This window comes from Stenella coeruleoalba (genome assembly GCF_951394435.1).
Source record: "Stenella coeruleoalba genome assembly, chromosome: 8".
In the NCBI taxonomy this organism is placed as follows: Eukaryota; Metazoa; Chordata; class Mammalia; order Artiodactyla; family Delphinidae; genus Stenella; species Stenella coeruleoalba.
This window is the reverse complement of record NC_137154.1, coordinates 8,680,205-8,704,362: the sequence shown is the minus strand read 5'-3', so window position 1 is coordinate 8,704,362 and position 24,158 is coordinate 8,680,205. Positions and strand designations below refer to the sequence as shown.

Sequence of the window (24,158 nt, the reverse complement as noted above, 5' to 3'; positions counted from 1 at the left end):
GTTAGGGAGTGTTCTAATTTCATTCTTTTACATGTAGCTGTCCAGTTTTCCCAGAACAACTTACTGAAGAGGCTGTATTTTCTCCACTGTATATTCTTGCCTCCTTTATCAAAGGTAAGGTGACCATATGTGTGTGGGTTTATCTCTGGGCTTTCTATCCTGTTCCATTGATCTATATTTCTGTTTTTGTGCCAGTACCATACCGTCTTGATTACTGTAGCTTTGAAGTATAGTTGGAAGTCAGGTACCATCACTCTGATACCAAAACCAGATAAAGATGTCACAAAGAATGAAAACTACAGGCCAATATCACTGATGAACATAGATGCAAAATTCCTCAACAAAATGCTAGCAAACAGAATCCAACAGCACATAAAAGGATCATACACTGTGATCAAGTGGGGTTTATCCCAGGAATCCAAGGATTCTTCAATATACGCAAATCAATCAATGTGATACACCATATTAACAAACTGAAGGAGAAAAACCATATGATCATCTCAATAGATGCAGAGAAAGCTTTTGACAAAATTCAACATCAATTTATGGTAAAAACCCTCCAGAAAGTAGGCTTAGAGGGAACTTTCCTCAACATAATAAAGGCCATATATGACAAACCCACAGCCAACATCATCCTCAATGGTGAAAAACTGAAACTATTTCCACTAACATCAGGAATAAGACAAGGTTGCCCACTCTCACCACTATTATTCAACATAGTTTTGGAAATTTTAACCACAGCAATCAGAGAAGAAAAAGAAAGAAAAGGAATACAAATTGGAAAAGAAGTAAAGCTGTCACTGTTTGCAGATGACATAATATTATACAAAGAGAATCCTAAAGATGCTACCAGAAAACTACTAGAGCTAATTGGTGAATTTGTTAGGGTAGCAGGATACAAAATGAATGCACAGACATCTCTTGCATTCCTATACACTAATGATGAAAAATCTGAAAGTGAAATTAAGAAAACACTCCCATTTACCACTGCAATAAAAAGAATAAAATATCTATGAATAAACCGACCTAAGGAGACAAAAGACCTGTATGCAGAAAATTACAAGACGCTGATAAAAGAAATTAAAGATGATACAAATAGGTGGAGAGATATACCATGTTCCTGGATTGGAAGAATCAACATTGTGAAAATGACTCTACTACCCAAAGCAATCTACAGATTCAATGCAACCACTATCAAACTACCACTGGCATTTTTCACAGAACTAGAACAAAAATTTCACAACTTGTATGGAAACACAAAAGACTCTGAATAGCCAAAGCAATCTTGAGAAAGAAAAACGGAGATGGAGGAATCAGATATTTCTTTGTTAGCATGTAGAAATGCATTTGATCTCTATATGTTGATTTTGTATCCTACAAAGTTACTGAATTTGTAGATTAGTTCTAACAAATTTTTTGGTTGAGTTGACAGATTTTCTATGTACAAGTTCATATCATCTTCAACCATAGAGAATATAATTCCTCCTTTCCAGTATGGATACATTTTACTTCTTTTTCTCTCCTGGTAGCTCTGAGTAGGAATTCCAGGATTATGTTGATAGGAGAGGTGTGAGTGGGCACACTTTTTTCCCCTTAACATAGAGGGAAATATTTCAAAGTGTCACTACTGTGTGTGATGTTATCTGAAGACCTGTTGTATATCATCTTTATTATGTTCAGTTATGTTCTTTCTATACCCAGTTAATTGGGCACTTATATTTTTATCACAAATACATAGACATTAACAACACACTCTTGAACAAACATTCCACTGAAGAGGAAATTGAAAGAGGGTTTTAAAAATATCTGAGACAAACAAAAACAAAATCACAGCACACCATAATTTCTGAGATGTGGCAAGATACTAGTAAAAATGAATTTTATATTAACAAATGTCTATGTTAGAAAGAAAAAAGATCTTAAATAAACAATCTAACTTTATACCTCAAAGAAGTAGAAAAAAGAACAAACTAAGCCCAAAGTTAGTAGAAGGAAGTTAACAGTCAAGATTACAGCAGCATTAAATGCACCAATATTCAAATTATAGGGGTCCCAGAAGAAGAAGAGAAAAAGAAAGGGACTCAGAAAATATTTGAGGAGATTATAGTTGAAAACTTCCCTAACATGGGAAAGGAAATAGTTAATCAAGTCCAGGAAGCACAGAGAGTCCCATACAGGATAAATCCAAGGAGAAACACGCAAAGACACATATTAATCAAACTATCAAAAATTATATACAAAGAAAAAATATTAAAAGCAGCAAGGGAAAAATAACAAATAACACACTAGGGAATCCCCATAAGCTTAACAGCTGATCTTTCAGCAGAAACTCTGCAAGCCAGAAAGGAGTGGCAGGACATATTTAAAGTGATGAAGGAGAAAAACCTACATTCAAGATTACTGTACCCAGCAAGGATCTCATTCAGATTTGACAGAGAAATTAAAACCTTTAGAGACAAGCAAAAGCTAAGAGAACTCAGCACCACCAAACCAGCTTTACAACAAATGCTAGAGGAACTTCTCTAGTCAGGAAACACAGAGAAAGAAAAGACCTACAATAACAAACCCAAAACAAATAAGAAAATGGTAATAACAACATACACATCGATAATTACCTTAAATGTAAAAGGATTAAATGCTCCAACCAAAAGACATAGACTGGCTGAATGGATACAAAAACAAGACCTGTATATACGCTGTCTACAAGAGACCCACTTCAGACCTAGGGACACATACAGACTGAAAGTGAGGGGAGGGAAAAAGATATTCCATGCAAATGGAAATCAAAAGAAAGCTGGAGCAGTAATTCTCATAATCAGACAAAATAGACTTGGAAACAAAGACTACTACACGTGACAAAGGACACTACATAATGATCAAGGGATCAAACCAAGAAGAAGATATAACAATTGTAAATATTTATGCACCCAACATAGGAGCACCTCAATACCTAAGACAAATACTAGCAGCCAGAAAAGGGGAAATTGACAGTAACACCATGATAGTAGGGGACTTTAACACCCCACTTTCAACAATGGACAGATCATCCAAAATGAAAATAGATAAGGAAACACAAGCTTTAAATGGTACATTAAACAAGATGGACTTAATTCATATTTATAGGACATTCCATCCAAAAACAACAGAATACACATTCTTCTCAAGTGCACATGGAACATTCTCCAAGATAAATCATATCTTGGGTCACAAAATCAGGCATGGTAAATTTAAGAAAATTGAAATCATATCAAGTATCTTTTCTGACCACAACGTTATGAGACTAGATATCAATTACAGGAAAAAAATCTGTAAAAAATACAAACACATGGAGGCTAAACAATACACTACTTAATAACCAAGAGATCACTGAAGAAATCAAAGAGGAAATCAAAAAATACCTAGAAACAAATGACAATAAAACACGATGAGCCAAAACCTATGGGATGCAGCAAAAGCAGTTCTAAGTGGGAAGTTTATAGCAACACAATCCTACCTTAAGAAACAGAAACATCTCAGATAAACAACCTAACCTTACATCTAAGCAATTAGAGAAAGAAGAATAAATAAACCCCAAAGTTAGCAGAAGAAAAGAAACCATAAAGATCAGATCAGAAATAAATGAAAAAGAAATGAAGCAAACGATAGCAAAGATCAATTAAACTAAAAGCTGGTTCTTTGAGAAGATAAACAAAATTGATAAACCATTAGTCAGACTCATCAAGAAAAAAAAGAAGACTCAAATCAACAGTATTAGAAAGGAAAAAGGAGAAGTAACAACTGAAACAGCAGAAATACAAAGGATCATGAGAGATTACTGCAAGCAACTATTTGCCAATAAAATGGACAACCTGGAAGAAATGGACAAATTCTTAGAAAAGCACAATCTTCAACACTGAACCAGGAAGAAATAGAAAATATAAACAGACCAATCACAAGCACTGAAATTGAGATTGTGATTAAATATCTTCCAACAAACAAAAGCCCAGGACCAGATGGCTTCACAGGCGAATTCTACCAAACATTTAGAGAAGAGCTAACACCTATCCTTCTCAAACTCTTCCAAAATATAGCAGAGGGAGGAACACTACAAAACTCATTCTATGAGACCACCATCACCCTGATACCAAAACCAGACAAAGATGGCACAAAGAAAGAAAACTACAGGCCAATATCACTGATGAACATAGATGCAAAAATCTTCAACAAAATACTAGCAAACAGAATCCAACAGCACATTAAAAGGATCATACACCACGATCAAGTGAGGTTTATCCCAGGAATGCAAGGATTCTTCATTATACATAAATCAATCAATGTGATACATCATATTAACAAACTGAAGGATAAACAGCATATGATCATCTCAGTAGATGCAGGAAAAGTTTTCAACAAAATTCAACACCAATTTATGATAAAAACCCTCCAGAAAGCAGGCATAGAGGGAACTTACCTCAACATAATAAAGGCCATATATGACAAATCCACAGCCAACATCATTCTCAATGGTGAAAAATTGAAACCATTTCCACTAAGGTCAGGAACAAGAAAAGGTTGCCCACTCTCACCACTATTATTCAACATAGTTTTGGAAGTTTTAGCCACAGCAATCAGAGAGGAAAAAGAAATAAAAGGACCCAAATCGGAAAAGAAGAAGTAAAGCTGTCATTGTTTGCAGATGACATGACACTATACACGGAGAATCCTAAAGATGCTACCAGAAAACTACTAGAGCTAATCAATGAATTTGGTAAAGTTGCAGGAAACAAAATGAATGCACAGAAATCTCTTGCATTCCTATACACTAATTATGGAAAATCTGAAAAAGAAATTAAGGAAACACTCCCATTTACCATTGCAACAAAAAGAATAAAATACTTAGGAATAAACCAACTTAAGGAGACAAAAGACCTGTATGCAGAAAACTACAAGATGCTGATGAAAAAAATTAAAGATGATACAAACAGATGGAGAGATATACCATGTGCTTGGATTGGAAGAATCAACATTGTGAAAATGGCTATACTACCCAAAGCAATCTACAGATTCAATGCAATCCCTATCAAACTACCAATGGTATTTTTCACAGAACTAGAATAAAAAATTTCACAATTTGTATGGAAATACAAAAGACCTGAATAGCAAAAGCAATCTTAAGAAAGAATAACGGAGCTGGAGTAATCAGACTCCCTGACTTCAGACTATACTACAAAGCTACAGTAATCAAGAAATTGTGGTACTGGCAAAAAAACAGAAATATAGATCATTGGAACAGGATAGAGAGCCCAGAGATAAACTCAGGCACATATGGTCACCTTATTTTTAATAAAGGAGGAAAGAATATACAATGGAGAAAAGACAGCCTCTTCAATAAGTGGTGCTGGGAAAACTGGACAGCTACATGTAAAAGAATGAAATTAGAACATTCCCTAACACCATACACAAAAATAAATTCAAAATGGATTAAAGACCTAAATGTAAGGCCAGACACTATGAAACTCTTAGAGGAAAACATAGGCAGCACACTCTATGACATAAATCACACAAGATCCTTTTTGACCCACCTCTTAGAGAAATAGAAATAAAAACAAACAAACAAAAACAAATGTGACCGAATGATACTTAAAAGCTTTTGGACAGCAAAGGAAAACATAAACAAGAGGAAAAGGCAACTGTCAGAATGGGAGAAAATATTTGCAAATGAAGCAACTGACAAAGGATTAATCTCCAGAATTTACAAGCAGCTCATGCAGTTCAATATCAAAAAAACAAAAACCCAATCCAAAAATGGGCAGAATACCTACATACACATTTCTCCAAAGGAGATATACAGATGGCCCAGAAACACATGAAAGAATGCTCAACATCATTAATCATTAGAGAAATGCAAATCAAAACTACAATGACATATCACCGCACACTGGTGAAAATGGCCATCATCAAAAAAATCTACAAACAATAAATGCTGGAGAGGGTGTGGAGAAAAGGGAACCCTCTTGCACTGTTAGTGGGAATGTAAATTGATACCCCCACTATGTACAACAGTATGGAGGTTCCTTAAAAAACTAAAAATAGAACTACTATATGACCCAGCAACCCCCCTACTGGGCATATACCCTGAGAAAACAATAATTCAAAAAGAGTCATGTACCAAAATGTTCATTGCAGCTCCATTTACAATAGCCAGGACATGGAAGCAACCTAAGTGCCCATCAACAGATGAATGGATAAAGAAGGTGTGGCACATATATACAATGGAATATTACTCAGCCATAAAAAGAAACGAAATTGAGTTATTTGTAGTGAGGTGGATGGACCTAGAGTCTGTCATACAGAGTGCACTAAGTCAGAAAGAGAAAAACAAATACCGTATGCTAACACATATATATGGAATGTAGAAAAAGAAAAAGAAAAAAAAGGTCAGAAGAACCTAGTGGCAAGACGGGAATAAAGACACAGACCTACTAGAGAATGGACTTGAGGATACAGGGGGGGGAAGGGTAAGATGGAACAAAGTGAGAGAGTGGCATAGACATATATACACTACCAAATGTAAAATATGTAGCTAGTGGGAAGCAGCCGCATAGCACAGGGATATCAGCTTGGTGCTTTGTGACCACCTTGAGGGGTGGGATAGGGAGGGTGGGAGGGAGGGAGATGCAAGAGGGAAGAGATATGGGGACATATGTATATGTATAACTGATTTTGTTATAAAGCAGAAACCAACACACCATTGTAAAGCAGTTATATTCCAATAAAGATGTTTAAAAAAAAAAAGAATATAAGGGCAGAACAGGAATGAAGACGCAGACATAGAGAATGGACTTGAGGACATGAGGAGAGGGAAGGGTAAGCTGGGACAATGTGAGAGAGTGGCATGGACATATGTACCCTACCAAATGTAAAATAGATAGCTAGTGGGAAGCAGCTGCAATGCACAGGGAGATCAGCTCAGAGCTTTGTGACCACATAGACGGGTGAGATAGGGATGGTGGGAGGGAGAGGCAAGAAGGAGGAGATTTGTGGATATATGTATACATAAAGCTGATTCCCTTTGTTATACAGCAGAAACTAACACACCATTGTAAAGCAATTATACTGCAATAAAGTTATTCAAAAAAAAGACTGTTACAAGAGACAAAGGACAGTACATAATGATCAAGGCATCAGTCCAAGAATAAGTTATGACAATTGTAAATATATATGCACCCAACATAGGAGCAAGTCAATATATAAGGCAAATGCCACAGCAATCAGAGAAGAAAAAGAAATAAAAGGAATCCACATTGGAAAGAAAGAATTAAAACTGTCAGTGTTTGCAGATGACATGAAACTATACATAGAACATCCTAAAGGTGCTACCAGAAAACTACTAGAGGTCATCAATGAATTCAGTAAATTTGCAGGATACAAAATTAATACAGAGAGATCTCTTGCATTTGTATACACTAACAATGAAAGATCAGAAAGAGAAATGAAGGAAACAATCCCATTTACCATTGCATCAAAAAGAATAAAATACCTAGAAACAAACCTAATTAAGGAGGCAAAATACCTGTACTCTGAAAACTGTAAGTCGCTGATGAAAGAAATTGAAGATGACATAAACACATGGAAAGATATATGAAAGTTCTTGTACTGGAAGAATCAATATTGTCAAAATGACTATACTACCCAAGGCAATCTACAGACTCAATGCAATCCCTGTCAAATTACCAATAGCATTTTTCACAGAACTAGAACAAAAAAATCTTAAAATTTGTATGGATACACGAAAGACCACCAATAGCCAAAGCAATCTTGAGAAAGAAAAACGGAGCTGGAAGAATCAGGCTCCCAGACTTCAGACTACACTACAAATGTACAATAATCAAAACAGTATGGTACTGGCACAAAAACAGAAATAGAGATCAAGGGAACAGGATAGAAAGCCCAGAAGTAAACCTACGCACCTATAGTCAATTAATCTATGACAATGGAATCAAGAATATACAATGAAGAAAAGATAGTCTCTTCAATAAGTGGTGCTTGGAAAACTGGACAGCTCCATGTAAAAAAATGAAATTAGAACATTCTCTAACACCTTACACAAAAATAAACTCAAAATGGATTAAAGTCCTAAATGTAAGATCAGATACAATAAAACTCCTAGAAGAAAACATAGAACACTCTTTGACATCAATCACAGCAATATTTTTTGGAGCCACCTCCTAGAGTAATGAAAATAAAAACAAAAATAAACAAATGGGATCTAATTAAACTGAAAAGCTTTTGCACAGCGAAGGAAACCATAAAAACAAACAAACAAAAAAACCCGAAAAGACAACTCACAGAATGGAAGAAAATATTTGCAAATGAAGCAACCAACAAGAGATTAATCTCCAAAATATACAAACAGCTCATGTGGCTCAATATCAAAAAAGCAAACAGGGCTTCCCTGGTGGCGCAGTGGTTGAGAGTCCGCCTGCCGATGCCGGGGACACGGTTTCGTGCTCCGGTCCGGGAAGATCCCCCATGCTGCGGAGTGACTGGGCCCGTGAGCCATGGCCGCTGAGCCTGTGCGTCCGGAGCCTGTACTCCGCAATGGGAGAGGCCACAACAGTGAGAGGCCCGTGTACAGCAAAAAAAAAAAAAAAAGCAAACAACCCAATCAAAAAGTTGGCAAAAGATCTAAATAGACATTTCTCCAAAGAAGACATACAGATGGCCAAAAACACATGAAAAGATATACAACATCACTAATTATTAGATAAATGCAAACTACAATGAGATTTACAATAGCCAGGACATGGAAGCAACCTAAATGTCCATCAACAGAGGAATGGATAAAGAAGATGTAGTACAGGGCTTCCCTGGTGGCGCAGTGGTTGAGAGTACGCCTGCTGATGCAGGGGACACGTGTTCGTGCTCCGGTCCGGGAGGATCCCACATGCCGCGGAGCGGCTAGGCCTGTGAGCCATGGCCGCTGAGCCTGCGCGTCCGGAGCCTGTGCTCCGCAGTGGGAGAGGCCACAACTGTGAGAGGCCCGCATAACGCAAAGAGAAAAAAAAAAAAAAAAAAGAAGATGTAGGACATATATACGGTGGAATATTACTCAGCTGTAAGAAAGAATGAAATAATGCCATTTGCAGCAACATGGATGTACCTGGAGATTATCATACTAAGTCAGAAAGAGAAAGACAAATATATCTCTTATATGCAGAATCTTTTAAAAAAAATGATACAAATGAACTTATTTACAAAACAGAAACAGTTTCACAGGAAAGGTGGGGGGAGGGATAAATTGGGAATTTGGGATTGACATTTACGGGCTGCTATATTTAAAATAGATAACCAACAAGGACCTACTGTATAGCACAGGGAACTTTGCCCAGTATTCTGTAATAACCTAAATGGGAAAAGAATTTGAAAAAGGATAGATACGTGTATATGTATAACTGAATCACTTTACTGTACACCTGAAACTAACACAACATTGTTAATCCACTATACTCCAATATAAAGTAAAAATTAAATATATATGTAGAAAAATAATAAAGTCAAATTAATTGCCAAAAATAGAATTAATTAGTCATAAAAAGGAATGAAAGCATGGCATATGTTACAACATAGATGAAACTTGAAAACATTATGTTAAGTGAAAAAAAAAACAGAAAGAAGCCAGATACAAAGGCCCACATATTTTATAACGTGATTTCTATGAAATACATAAATTAGGCAATTCCATAGCGACAGATGTAGATTAGTGGTTGCTAAGAGTTAGGGGTAAAGTGGGGAATGGGGTGTGACTCCTCGTGGGTACAGGTTTCTTTTGTGGTGACAAAAATGTTCTGTAATGAGAGCGTAGTCATGGATGCACAACTGTGAACAAATAAAATCGATGTAAGTGTATATTTTAAAGAGAATTACGTGTTATATGAATTATACCACAATAAGGCTTCAAAAAAATTTTAATGGAAAATTTAGTGCTAACAAAGGTGACAGTTTTCCTATATTGCTCTTCAGTTCTTCCATAGCACATGGTGCATTTGCCATACATATGTTTTATAATATCAGATTGTAGTTATTTACATACCTCTCCCTTACTCACCATAGCCTTACACTTAAAGACCTTGCCTAACACAATGCTGTATTCCTAGAACAGAGCAGGTCCTCACAAATGTTATCCGAATGAATCTATAAGCCTGTAAAAAATAAACTTCTCTATGCACTGACTTAGCCCTCTGCCCTCCATCACTACCCACCCTGACCCCATTTTGAGTAATTTATTTTCAATGTGAAATCATGGTTTGATTTGACTTTCAGCAGAATAATGTCATTTACCAAAAGAAAAATATTGTATCATATTTCACTTGCTTTAAATGAACTCAGGACTATTTTCATTAACTCTTTTAATCAAAAGTCAGTACTAAAAAGCAAAGCACTTACTTTCAGTACTTTTCACAGAAAAACAAAACACGTTTCACTTTCGAGTCTGACAAATGACATGTTCTGAAAGGGACTGCAAACCATGTAGCAGGTTTATTTTATTTTATTTACAGATGTGTAGTTCAAAGTCCAGTGTCACTTTGGGACACTGCTGATAAAAAGAATTTTCACAAAGTAGACCTTTAAACAGTTTTGTCAATTGCTGGAAGCATCTCAGCAAAATATTTCTCTGTGACTTTAAAGAAGACAGTTACCGACCTGATCCCCAAACAAGCTGGAGAAATAGCTTCCATGGCCTTGCTGTGAAGGTGAGACAGGGCCCATCGAGCTAATACTGAGATCAGGATCAATACACACTTAGTGTGTGACATAGTGAAAGGAAACTTTTTCTCCCTTTGAACTTCTCTAAATAGTCATTTTGCCTCCCCTTGGGGATCACTGCTCAGCTCAATGGCCTTTCAGGACCTCCTGGATCAAGTTGGAGGCCTGGGGAGATTCCAGATCCTTCAGATGGTTTTCCTTTGTATCTCCAGCCTCATAGTGTACCCTCATATTCTATTGGAGAACTTCACTGCAGCTGTTCCTGGTCATCGCTGCTGGGTTCACATCCTTGACAATGACACTGACTCTGCTAATGGCACTGGGACCCTCAGCCAGGACACCCTCCTGAGAATCTCCATCCCACTGGACTCAAACCTGAGGCCAGAGAAGTGTCGTCGCTTCCTCCTCCCCCAGTGGCAGCTCCTTCACCTGAACGGGACCTTCCCCAACATGAGTGATCTGGACACAGAACCCTGTGTGGATGGCTGGGTGTATGACCAAAGCTCCTTCTCCTCCACTGTCGTGACTGAGGTAAGAGGCCCCATTTACATCTTATGAGTGCCTGGTCTGGGTGTTTAAGGGTAACAGAGTAATGAACGAGCTTCTAGAATTTTTAGTCACTATTAGGTGCTCATTCTTCATTCTTTCAGCAAATATTAATTACTTCTTTACTGAATGCCAGACACCTATATATTTCATGAGTCTAATGAACTCAAAAATAGATGTGACCTTGCTATTATATGGCTTTTATTATTTAAAAGACCAAAGGTTAAGCAAGTAATTTATGCGATGTGTTTAAAAGGTCAGTAATGCTCAGCCTGGCTTGAAAATTAGAAATATCAGGGATATTGATCAAAACCTCCAAGCGCTGTACCCCAGAGCAACCATATGAGAAGATCTGTAATGAAATTCTGGCCTCAGTAAATTTTTAAATCTCCTCAAATGATTGCACTGTGGCCATGTTTGAGGATCACTTATTATGGAATTAAAAAAGGCATAAATATAACCAACAGGTTTAAGCTGATACCTGAATGATAAAAGTCAACTAAAGTAAAAAAGGAAGCTGGAGAGGAAAAAAGGGGCTGAAACAAAGAAACGTGTAAATCATTTAAACTGTTTCAATCAGGTTTCCACTGAGGGGTCATAAGTTGTGGAGCTCTCCTTTGTTGGTTTCCTTCTCTTCCAGTGGGACCTGGTATGTGAATCTCAGTCACTAAAATCAATGGCCAAATTCTTATTCATGGCTGGAATGCTGGTGGGAAGCATCATATATGGCCATTTCTCAGACAGGTGAGTGTCTCTGGATCACAGCTCTCTTTACTCATGTATTTTCATGAACTCATAAATCATTCTTCCATTAAGCAACACTTATGATTACTGTAGCTTTGTAGTATAGTCTGAAGTCAGGGAGCCTGATTCCTCCAGCTCCATTTTTCGTTCTCAAGATTGCCTTGGCTATTCGGGGTCTTTTGCATTTCCATACAAATTGTGAAATTTTTTATTCTAGTTCTGTGAAAAATGCCAGTGGTAGTTTGATAGGGATTGCATTGAATCTGTAGATTGCTTTGGGTAGTAGAGTCATTTTCACAATGTTGATTTTTCCAATCCAAGAACATGGTATATCTCTCCATTTATTTGTATCATCTTTAATTTCTTTCATCAGTGTCTTATAATTTTCTGCATACAGGTCTTTTGTCTCCTCAGGTAGGTTTATTCCTAGGTATTTTATTCTTTTTGTTGCAATGGTAAGTGGGAGTGTTTTCTTAATTTCACTTTCAGATTTTTCATCATTAGTGTATAGGAATGCCAGAGATTTCTGTGCATTAATTTTGTATCCTGCAACTTTACCAAATTCATTGATTAGCTCTAGTAGTTTTCTGGTAGCATCTTTAGGATTCTCTATGTATAGTATCATATCAGTATGATACTGGCACAAAAAACAGAAATATAGATAAATGGAACAGGATAGAAAGCCCAGAGATAAACCAACACACCTATGGTCACCTTATCTTTGATAAAGGAGACAAGAATATACAGTGGAGAAAAAGACAGCCTCTTCAATAAGTGGTGCTGGGAAAACTGGACTTTTACATACTGTAAAAGTATGAAATTAGAACACTCCCTAACACCAAATACAAAAATAAACTCAAAATGGATTAAAGCCCTAAATGTAAGGCCAGACACTATCAAACTCTTGGAGGAAAACATAGGCAGAACACTCTATGACATAAATCACAGCAAGATCCTTTTTTTTTTTTTTTTTTTTTTTTTTTTTTTGCAAGATCCTTTTTGACCCACCTCCTAGAGAAATGGAAATAAAAACAAAAATAAACAAATGGGACCTAATGAAACTTCAAAGCTTTTGCACAGCAAAGGAAACCATAAACAAGACGAAAAGGCAACCCTCAGAATGGGAGAAAATATTTGCAAGTGAAGCAACTGACAAAGGATTAATCTCCAAATTTTACAAGCAGCTCATGCAGCTCAATATCAAAAAAACAAACAATCCAAACCAAAAATGGGCAGAATACCTAAATAGACATTTCTCCAAAGAAGAGATACAGATTGCCAACAAACACATGAAAGGATGCTCAACATCATTAATCATTAGAGAAATGCAAATCAAAACTACAATGACACATCATCTCACACCAGTCAGAATGGCCATCATGAAAAATTCTAGAAACAATAAATGCTGGAGAGGGTGCGGAGAAAAGGGAACCCTCTTGCACTGTTGGTGGGAACGTAAATTGATACCCCCACTATGGAGAACAGTATGGTGGTTCCTTAAAAACTAAAAATAGAACTACCATACGACCCAGCAATCCCACTACTGGGCATATACCCTGAGAAAACCATAGTTGAAAAAGAGTCATGTACCAAAACGTTCATTGCAGCTCCATTTACAATAGCCAGGACATGGAAGCAACCTAAGTGTCCATCATCGGATGAATGGATAAAGAAGATGTGGCACATATATACAATGGAATATTACTCAGGCATAAAAAGAAACAAAATTGAGTTATTTGTAGTGAGGTGGATGGACCTAGAGTCTGTCATACAAAGTGAAGTAAGTCAGAAAGAGAAAAACAAATACCATATGCTAACACATATATATGGAATCTAAGGGAAAAAAAGGTCATGAAGAACCTAGGGATAAGACGGGAATAAAGACACAGACTTACTAGAGAATGGACTTGAGGATACGGGGAGGGGGAAGGGTAAGCTGGGACGAAGTGAGAGAGTGGCATGGACATATATACACTATCAAATGTAAAATAGATAGCTAGTGGGAAGCAGCCACATAGCACAGGGAGATCAGCTTGGTGCTTTGTGACCACCTAGAGGGGTGGGATAGGGAGGGTGGGAGGGAGGGAGATGCAAGAGGGAAGATATATGGGAACATATGTATAGGTATAACTGATTCACTTTGTTATAAAGCAGAAACTAACACACCATTGTAAAGCAATTGTACTCCAATAAAAATGTTAAAAAAAAAAAAACACTTATGGCAAATTACACTGCCCTGGGGCTTCCTTGCTCCCCAGGGATCTAGAAACACAAACAAATGGAGAATTACAGTCCATGTGGTGAGGGCTATTTTATCAGCTGTGAGCACTGTGTATGGGATACAGAAACAACATCTCCATCAGACATGGGAGCATTTTAGGATGAGGTTTAGAACAGAGGTGCCACAACATGTGGCTTATAAAGACGAGAAAGAGGTACCTATGGGAACAGGGAGGAAGATGTTTCACATCATGAGATTCAACCTGCTCAATGATACAATATGGAAAACAGTGTTGCATGCCTTAGCCAGGGGGCCGTGTTCAGTCCCTCTTAGCTGAATGCTTGTGGATTTTCAGAGCATGGTCATCATGTCCCTGTTTCTCAGGTGTGATGGGTAGACATTCCTAAGAAACCTGTGTTATACACAGCAAAGTGTCTTGGTGGTGTCTTCCAAGGACCTTGATTTTTATTTTTGCTGAAACATTACTTTAAAGGTAAATTTTTCAACCATGTAGGGAATTAATCTAATGACAACTTCTGTCACCATTTGTGGTATTAGAAATTGGAATACCCTGTGCCTGACCATACCACTTCTGAATTAGACAGCCAACCTTTGCCACCACCCAAGCCTGTCTCCTCTAAAGGGTATGGGGAATTAAGGTGCCCCTTACCACTACTAGCATAATGCCATCTGTTATCTCAGGTGAAAACTGTGAATTCTGAATTTATGACCTTATAAAAGGTACCTTATAAAAGTTTTCAGAGTCAGAATGTTCATTTCTAACAGTTCTATAACACAGAACTACTCATCTTGCAGAAATAAAAATAAAACAATATATCTATGCTGATTGATTTTTGAAAAAGCTTCCAAGACCATTCAATGCGTAAAATATGGCCCATTTAACAAATGGTGCTGTGACAATTGGATATCCACATGCAAAAGAATGTGAATAAACCTAAAACCATAATAAATATTAACACAAAATGGATTAGCAACTTAAATATAAGATCTAAAACTCAGGAAAAAACAGGTGGAAATCTACATGACTTTGGGTTTGGCAATGTATTCTTAGATATAATACCAAAAGCCTGAGTAACAAAAGAAAATATATAGAGATAGGACTTCATCAAAATTAAAAACTTTTGCACATCAAAGGACATTATCAAGAAAGTGAAAAGATAACCTATCTGATGGGAGAAAATATTTGTAAATCATATATAAAGAATAGATAGGCAAATAGACCAATGGAATAGGGTTTAATATCTAGACTATACAAAGAACTCCAACTCAACAACAAAAAGACAAAATACTCAATTTTTAAATGGGCAAAGGACTTGAATATACATTTATTTTATGAAGTTATACAAGTAGTGCATAAGTACATAAAAAGATGCTCAACATGATGTCATTTTAAAAAATGCAAGTCAAAAACCACAATAAATGGGCTTCCCTGGTGGCGCAGTGGTTGAGAGTCCGCCTGCCGATGCAGGGGACACGGGTTCGTGCCCCGGTCTGGGAAGATCCCACATGCCACGGAGCGGCTGGGCCCGTGAGCCATGGCCACTGAGCCTGCGCGTCCGGAGCCTGTGCTCCGCAACGGGAGAGGCCACAACAGTGAGAGGCCCGCGTACTGCAAAAAAAAAAAAACCCACAATAAAATGCCACTTCACACCTACTAGGATGGCTATAATTCAAAAAAAAAAAAAGGAAAATAACATGTATTCACAAAGATATAGAGAAATTAGAATCTTGTACATTACTGATGGGGAGGTAAAATGGTGCCACCACTATGACAAATACTTTGGGAGTTCTTCAAAAGCTAAATTTAGGGAAACCACACGACCCAGCATTCCACTGCTAGGTATAAAACAGAAAGAACTGAAAACAGGAACTCAAACAGATAGCTTATACAACAACGTCATTGCAGCATTATTCACAATAGCCAGAAAATGAAAACAACCCAAGTATCCATCAACAGATGGATAAAATGCCATATGTACATACAATGGAAATTGTTCAGCCATAAAGGAAATAAAGTTCTGAATCATACTAAAACCATGAAAACATGTAAAGTAAAATAAGAAAAGACAAGACAAATATTTATGATTCCACTTATATAAAATATGTAGAATAGGAAAATTCATAGAGAATAATGTAGAATATAGATACCAGAAGATGGGGAGAAAGAGGAATGGAGAGTTATTGCTTAATGGGTACAAAGTTTCTGTTGAGGATTTTGAAAAATTTTGGCAGTAGCTAGTGACGATGGTTGCACAACATTGTAAATGTAATTAATACCAGTGAGGGATCTATACAGTCAAAAGTGGTTAAAGTAGCAAATCATATTTTATATATTATACTGAAATTAAAAAGAAACTTAATCAAGAGCATGAGAAGACAAACCACAGACTTGGAAAAAATACTTGCAAAAGACACCTGAAAAAGAATCGCTATCCAAAATATACAAAGAACGCTTAACAAAAGGAAAATGTACATTCCAATTTAAAAATGGTCAGAAAACTTGAAAGGCACCCCACCAAAGAAATTATACAGATGGTGAATAAGCATATGAAAAGATGCTCCACAACATATGTCATTAGGGAAATGCAAACAATGATATACTACTGCACACCTATTAGAATGGCAAAAAGCAAAACACTGACAACACCAAAAGCTGACAGAGATGAGGAGCAACAGGAACTCTCTCTCATTCGTTGCTGATGGGAATGCAAAATGTTACAGCCACGTTTGAAGACATTTTGTCAGTTTCTTACAAAATTAAGCACACTCTTGGCAAATAATCTAACAATCAAGTTCCTTGGTACTTTCTCAAAGGACTTGAAAAGTTATGTCCACACAAAAACCTACCTGTAGTTGTTCATAGTAGCTTTATTCATAATTGCCAAAACTTGGAAGCAACCAACATGTCCTTTAGTAGATGAACGCATAAATAAATTGTGTTACATCAAACCACAGAATCTTACTCAATGCTAAAAGTAAATGCGCTATCAAGCAATGACAAGATGTGGAGGAACCTTAGATATGTATCACAAAGTGAAAAAAGCTAATCTGAAAAGGCTACATATTGTGTGATTCTAACTATATAACGTTCTGGAAAAGTCAAAACTATGGAAACAGTAAAAGGATAAGTAGTTGGTAGGGGGGGAAATAAATGAATAAGCAGTGTACAGAGGTATTTTAGGACAGTGAAACTACTCTTTATGATACTGTAATGGTGGGCACATGTCATTATATGTTTGTCAAAACCCATAAAATGTACAACACCAAGAGTGTATCCTAATGTAAACTATGAACATTGGGGGATAATGACGTATAATTGTAGGTTCATCAATCGTATCAAATGGATCTTTGATATTTAAAATCCTTGTTGGTTAGTTCCAAAATTTGTCTCATCTCAGGAGAAGATTTGAAAGATTTCCATTCTCTTGGGAATGAGTTCCATTTTCTTGGTTCTTCACATATCAAGATATTTTGAATTATATCTTGAATATTATAAATATTAAGTTGTGAAGATTCTATTTTCCATTATTATTCATCAGTAATACTGATTCCTTCATTTTAGCAAGTAATTTTCATGCCTGAAATTAAACTAAAAACTGTTTCTTATGCAGCAGCTCTGACCTCAGTTTAGATCTTTGTCCTTAGTTGAACTTATTCTGCAGGTGTATGTTTCAGGGGCCATCTGGGGGATGTGTGGTAGACACAATTTTGGGATCCCCTCTTTACCACTTTCCCTTGCTGGAACCCCCACTTTTTTCGTTGTTCCCAATTTCCCACCATCTGTGCCCTGATTCTCCAGATTGCAGGTTTTTTTCATGCACCTCATTCACTTTACTGTGAGGACTGCACCTTATTCCAGGCTAAGAGCCATGGAAACAGGATGTTCTTTATATTGTTCTCCCTCTGCTCTTATCTGAGAGAGTATACACTCCCCATTACAGTCTATCTGCTTTTGTTCACTCTCACCTATGTTCCAGTAGCTCCTTTTTGTGTATGTACCTGCATTATATTTCTTTTCTGAGGGAATGGAGGGCAAATAGTAGGGTTTAAGGCCTTTATTCCTGGAACCAGAAATGTATGCATCAGAGGCTTTTAAGAGGAGTATTATAATAGAATATTTTAAACCTAATTCTTGAATCTCCATTAACTGAGAGAGCCAGAATCATGTTAGGGAAGACATTTTAAAAGTCTGTCAAAATAGGCCTTAGGAAAGATGGTGGGAATTTGAATTAGGAAGGTGTCCGCAGAAATGGTAACAAATAGCTGGATTTGGGTCATAATTTGAGGACAATGTGGTAGAACTTCCTGATGCTTTCAGATTTTTAAGGAGGTGATGGTGTGGCAGAGGGTCAAGGAAGATATCTATGTGTCCAGGCTGAGGAAATGGATGAATGCTGATACCATTTAGTGAGATGAAGGGAATGAGGCACATATAGAGGAGAAAGTCAAGACTGCTGTTCTGGGGGAGGTGGCCAAGATAATTGGAGTAGGAAGACCCTGAGCTCACTTCCTCCCTTGGGCACACCAAAATTACAACTATTTACATAGCAACTATTGATAAGAAAGACTAGAATCAAGCAGGAAAAAAATCTTTTACAACTAAAGATATAAAGAAGGAACCAACCACAAAAAGACAGGGAGGAAGGGCAGAGATTCAATATAGTCAATACCTATACCCCCAGGTGGGTGACCCACAAACAGGGAGGATAATTACAATTGCTGAGGTTCTCCCCAAGAAGCCAGGAGCCCAAACTTTACATTGATCTCCCCAGCCTTGGGGTCCTGCATCAGGAAGATGAGCCCCCAGAAGGTTTGGCTCTGAAGGCAAGCAGAGCTTAATTTCAGGGGAGCCAGAGGGTTGTGGGAAATAGAGACTATACTATTAAAGGGCTCACACAAAATCTCACATGCTCTGCAATGCAATGCAGAAAGAGAAATTTGAAAGGAGCCTAGGTCAGACCCACTTGCTGATCTTGGGGAGCCTCCCAGAGACGCAGGTAGTAACTGGAACTCACCCTGGGGACATAGACACTGGCATCAGCCATCTAGGGAGCTCATTCTACAATGTGGACACTGCTGCTGGCCAGTGCCATTTTGGAATCCTCCCTCTCCCAGAACCTGGCCCTGCTCACCAGCTTGTCAACACCAGTACTGAGATGCCTCAGGCCAAGCAACTAGCCATGTAGGGACACAGCCCCACCCACCAGCAAGAGAGCAGCCTTAAGATCCCCTGAGGCCACAGCCACCCCAGCACACATCCCTTTCCACCAGAGGACCCAGGACCCAGCAACACACACCAGTGTGCCATCACTAGCCACAGGACACCCAGGGCCCTGCAACCAGAGAATCTGGAACCCATCAGATGGCCAGCTTCACCCACCAGATGGCCAGCACTAGCCCTGGGCCAGCCACACACATGGCAGTGGACAGGCATCAACTCCAGGACCCACTGGGCCCCAGCCCTGCCCACCAGCAGGCAAACTCCAGCCCCAGGACCATGGCAGCTCCACTGCTCACCATGTCAGGACCCAGCCCATTCACCAGCAGGCTAACACCAGCTCCAAGACACCTTGGACCCCTCAGCCAGCTGCCCCAGGATCCAGCCCCACTCACCAACAGGCCAGAAACAGCTTTAGAATAACCCAGACCTCACAGCCAGGTATGTCAGGAACTGACCCAAACGACGAGCAAGTCAACACTAGATCTGGAACACTGGTCAAAAAAGCAGCCACCCCAGAACACACCCACCAGAGGGTCAGCACTAGCCCTGGGACAATGCAGGACTCTGCATCAGCCTCCTTACAACAGAGCCCAGCCAACCAGCAGCCAGCAGCCTCTGCACAAGGCAGGGCCTGGCAACCAACTGGACTGGGGACCAGCAACTCCTATGAGACTGTGCACAGTAGGCATCCACAACAACAGAAGGACCCATGCAGCCCACATAGGGGGCACCTCTAGAGCATATAACTCTGGTGACCAAAGGGAGTTGCACCGCTGGCATGGATAGGACAACTCCTACAAAAGGCCACTTCTTCAGGTCAGGAAACATAACCAACCTACCACATACATAGAAATAAAAACAGCAAATTATAAAGAGAGCTAGCACATATATATGGAATCTAAAAAAAATAAATGTTCTGAAGAACCTAGGGACAGGACAGGAATAAAGATGCAGACAAAGAGAATGGACTTCAGGACATGGGGAGGGAGAAGCTGGGATGAAGTGAGAGAGTGGCATGGACATATATTCACTACCAAATGTAAAATAGACAGCTAGTGGGAAGCAGCCGCATAGCACAGGGAGATCAGCTCAGTGCTTTGTGACCACCTAGAGGGGTGGGATAGGGAGGGTGGGAGGGACATGCAAGAGGGAGGAGATATGGGGATATAAGTATACATATAGCTGATTTACTTTGTTATACAGCAGAAACTGACACACAATTGTAAAGCAATTATACTCCAATAAAGATGTTTAAAAAAAACCCAGCAAATTAGGCAAAATGAGGAAACAGAGGAAAGACATTCCAAATGAAGGAACAAGATAGACCCCAGAAGAACTAAATGAAGTGGAGATAGCCAATCTACCCAATAAAGAATTCAAAGTAATGATCATAATGATGATCAAAGAAATTGAGAGAAGATTGGATGAACAGAATGAAAAGTAAGAAGCTTTTAACAAAGAGTTAGAAAATATAAAGAAGAACCAAACAGAGATGAAGAATTCAATAACTGAAATGAAAAATACACTAGAAGGAATCAGTAGAGTAAGTGATAAAGAGGAAAAAATCAGCAAACTGGAAGACAGAGTAGTGGAAATCACTAAAGCTGAACAAAAGAAAAAGAAAAAACAATAAAAAGAAATAAGTACAGTTTAAGAGACCTCTGGGACAACATCAAGTGGGCTAACATTCACATTATAAGGATCTCAAAAGGAGAAGAGAGAGAGAAAGGGGCAGAGAACATATGTGAAGACATAATAGCTGAAAACTTTCCTAACCTGGGAAAGAAAAGAGACAGCCTGGTCCAGGAAGTACAAAGAGTACAAAACTCAAAAAATAAGAAACAAGAAAACTGTGAAAGAAAAAATCTCATTGGTTAAGGCATATATACAGTAAAGGTAGTAAATGAACCAGGTATAAAGCTAAAGGTTAAAAGAAAATTAGTTAAATCATCTCTATGTGCAATAAGTATTTAAAGGATTCCAAAAACAAAAAGAGGGGTTCCCTGGTGGCGCAGTGGTTGAGAGTCCACCTGCCAATGCAGGCGATGTGGGTTCGTGCCCCGGTCCGGGAAGACCCCACATGCTGCAGAGCAGCTAGGCCCGTGAGCCATGGCCGCTGAGCCTGCACCTCCGGAGCCTGTGCTCCACAACAGGAGAGGCCACAACAGTGAGAGGCTCACGTATCGCCAAAAAAAAAAAAGATGTAAAATATGACATCAAAAACCATAATTGTTGGGGGAGGGGAGTAATAATGCAGGGTTGTTAAAATGCATTTAAGTTAAGAGATCAGCAGCTTAAAATAATCACACATATAGAGAGACTGATATATATATATACCTCATGGTAACCAGAAACCAAAAACCTACAATAGATGCACTCCCCACCTCCCCAAAAAAGAGAAATGAATCCAAAGATAACAATAAAGATAGTAAAACCTATCACAGGTAAAATCAAATCACAAGGGAAGAGAACAAAAGAGAAGAAAGGAACAAAAAAGAACTATAAAAACAATTAACAAAATGACAATTAGTACATACCTAACAATAAGTATTAAAAATGTAAATAGACTAAATGCTCCAATTGAAAGACATAGTGTTGCTGAATGGATACACACACCTAAAAACAGACCCCTATATATGCTGCCTACAAGAGACTTACTTCATATCTAGAGACACATACAGGCTGAAAATGAGGGAATGGAGAAAGTTGTTCCATACAAATGGAAATCAAAAGAAAGCCAGAATAGCAGTACTTATATTAGACAAAAGAGACTTTAAAACAAAGACTGTAACAAGAGGCAAAGAGGGCCATTGCATAATGATCAAGGGCTCAATTCAGGAAGAAGATATAAAAATTATATATATATATATATATATATATACATACACAAATATATATGTATGTATGTGTGTGTATATATATATATATATATATATAAAACATAGGAGCACCTAAATACATAAAGGAAATATTTACAGACATAAAGGGAGAAATCAACATGGCACAGTAATACTAGGGGACTTCAACACCTCAATCACACCAATGGAGACATCTTCCAGACAGAAAATCAATAAGGGCTTTAAATGACACATTAAATCAGATGGAGTTAATAGATATATATAGACTATCCCATCAAAAAGCAGCAGAATACACATTCTTTTCAAGTACTCATGAAACATTTCCCAGGATAAGTCATATGATAGGGCACAAAACAAGTCTCAGTAAATTTAAGAAAATTGAAATCATATCAAGCATCTTTTCTGACCACAATGCTGTGAGACTAGAAATCCAATACGAGAAAAAAACTGCAAAAACCACAAGAATGTGGAGGTTAAACAAATGCTACTAAATAACCAATGGTTCACTAAATAAATCAAAGAAGAAATTTAAAAATACCTAGAGACAAATGAAAATGAAAACACAACAATCTGAAATCTATGGGATACAACAAAAACAGTGCTAAGAGGGAGTTTTACACAAGCTTACCTCAGAAAACAAGAAAAATCTCAAATAAACAACCTAAACTTACACCTAAAGGAACGAGAAAAAGAAGAACAAACAAAACCCAAAGTTAATAGAAAGAAAAAAATCATAAATATCAGAGCAGAAATCAATAATACATTAAAAGTATCACAAACCACGATCAAATGGGACTTATCCCAGGGATGCAAGAATGGTTCAATATCTGTAAGTCAATCAATGTGATACACCACATTAACAAACTGAAGAATAAAAATCATATGATCATCTCAATAGATGCAGAAAAACCTTGACAAATTCAACATCCATTTATGATAAAAAAGAAACCTCTCAACAAAGAGGGAACATACCTCAACACAATAAAGGCCATATGTGACAAGCCCATAGCTAAGTAGCATCATACTCAATGGTGAAAAATTGAAAGCATTTCTAGTAATATCAGGATGAAGACAAGGATGCCCACTCTCACCAATTTTATTCACTTTTATTTACATAGATTTGGAAGTCCTAGTCACAACAACCAGTTGAAAAAAGAAATAAAAGTAATCCAGGGCTTCCCTGGTGGCACAGTGGTTGGGAGTCTGCCTGCCGATGCAGGGGACGCGGGTTCGTGCCCCGGTCTGGGAGGATCCCACATGCCGCGGAGCAGCTGGGCCCATGAGCCGTGGCCACTGAGCCTGCGCGTCCGGAGCCTGTGCTCCGCAACAGGAGGGGCTGCAGCAGTGAGAGGCCCGTGTACTGCAAAAAAAAAAGAAAAAAAGAAGTAATCCAAATTGGAAATGAAGAAGTAAAACAGTCACTGTTTGTAAATGCCAAGATACTATACACAGAAAATCCTAAAGATGCTACCAAAAAACTACTAGAACTCATCAATGAACTTGGCAAAAGTTGCAGGATATAAAATTAATACAGTAAGTTGCAAACTTTCAAAGATGCGAATGTGCCCAGAGTAAGGGCGAAGAGAGAGAAGAGGAAGAAAAAGTAACTGAAGAACCAAAGAGATTCATGATGCAGGAAATGGCAAGGGGATTTTCTTTCTTTGAGGAGGCACTGTTAGTTTTTGAGACACAGGACCAAAATGTAGAACAGTACATGAAGTTTGCAGCAGCCATTCAGATGGAATCCAGTGCTACTGTGTCATCTATGATGAGGAAAAAAAAAAAAAGATCTACTACCAAG

The 24,158-nt window shown here is 38.0% G+C and overlaps 1 protein-coding gene across 1 annotated transcript in view; it reads left to right on the top strand.

Annotated features, from left to right (window-relative positions):
* Window positions 1–10,875: 10,875 nt before the first annotated feature.
* Window positions 10,876–24,158, top strand: part of LOC307189739 (organic anion transporter 7) — a gene marked incomplete at its 5' end in the record, with an annotated part of 33,249 nt that continues 19,966 nt past the window's right edge. The window contains 2 exons of the mRNA XM_079928157.1: window positions 10,876–11,277; window positions 11,933–12,036. Coding sequence (XP_079784283.1) covers window positions 10,876–11,277; window positions 11,933–12,036 — 506 coding nt within the window. The remainder of the gene's footprint in view (window positions 11,278–11,932; window positions 12,037–24,158) is intronic.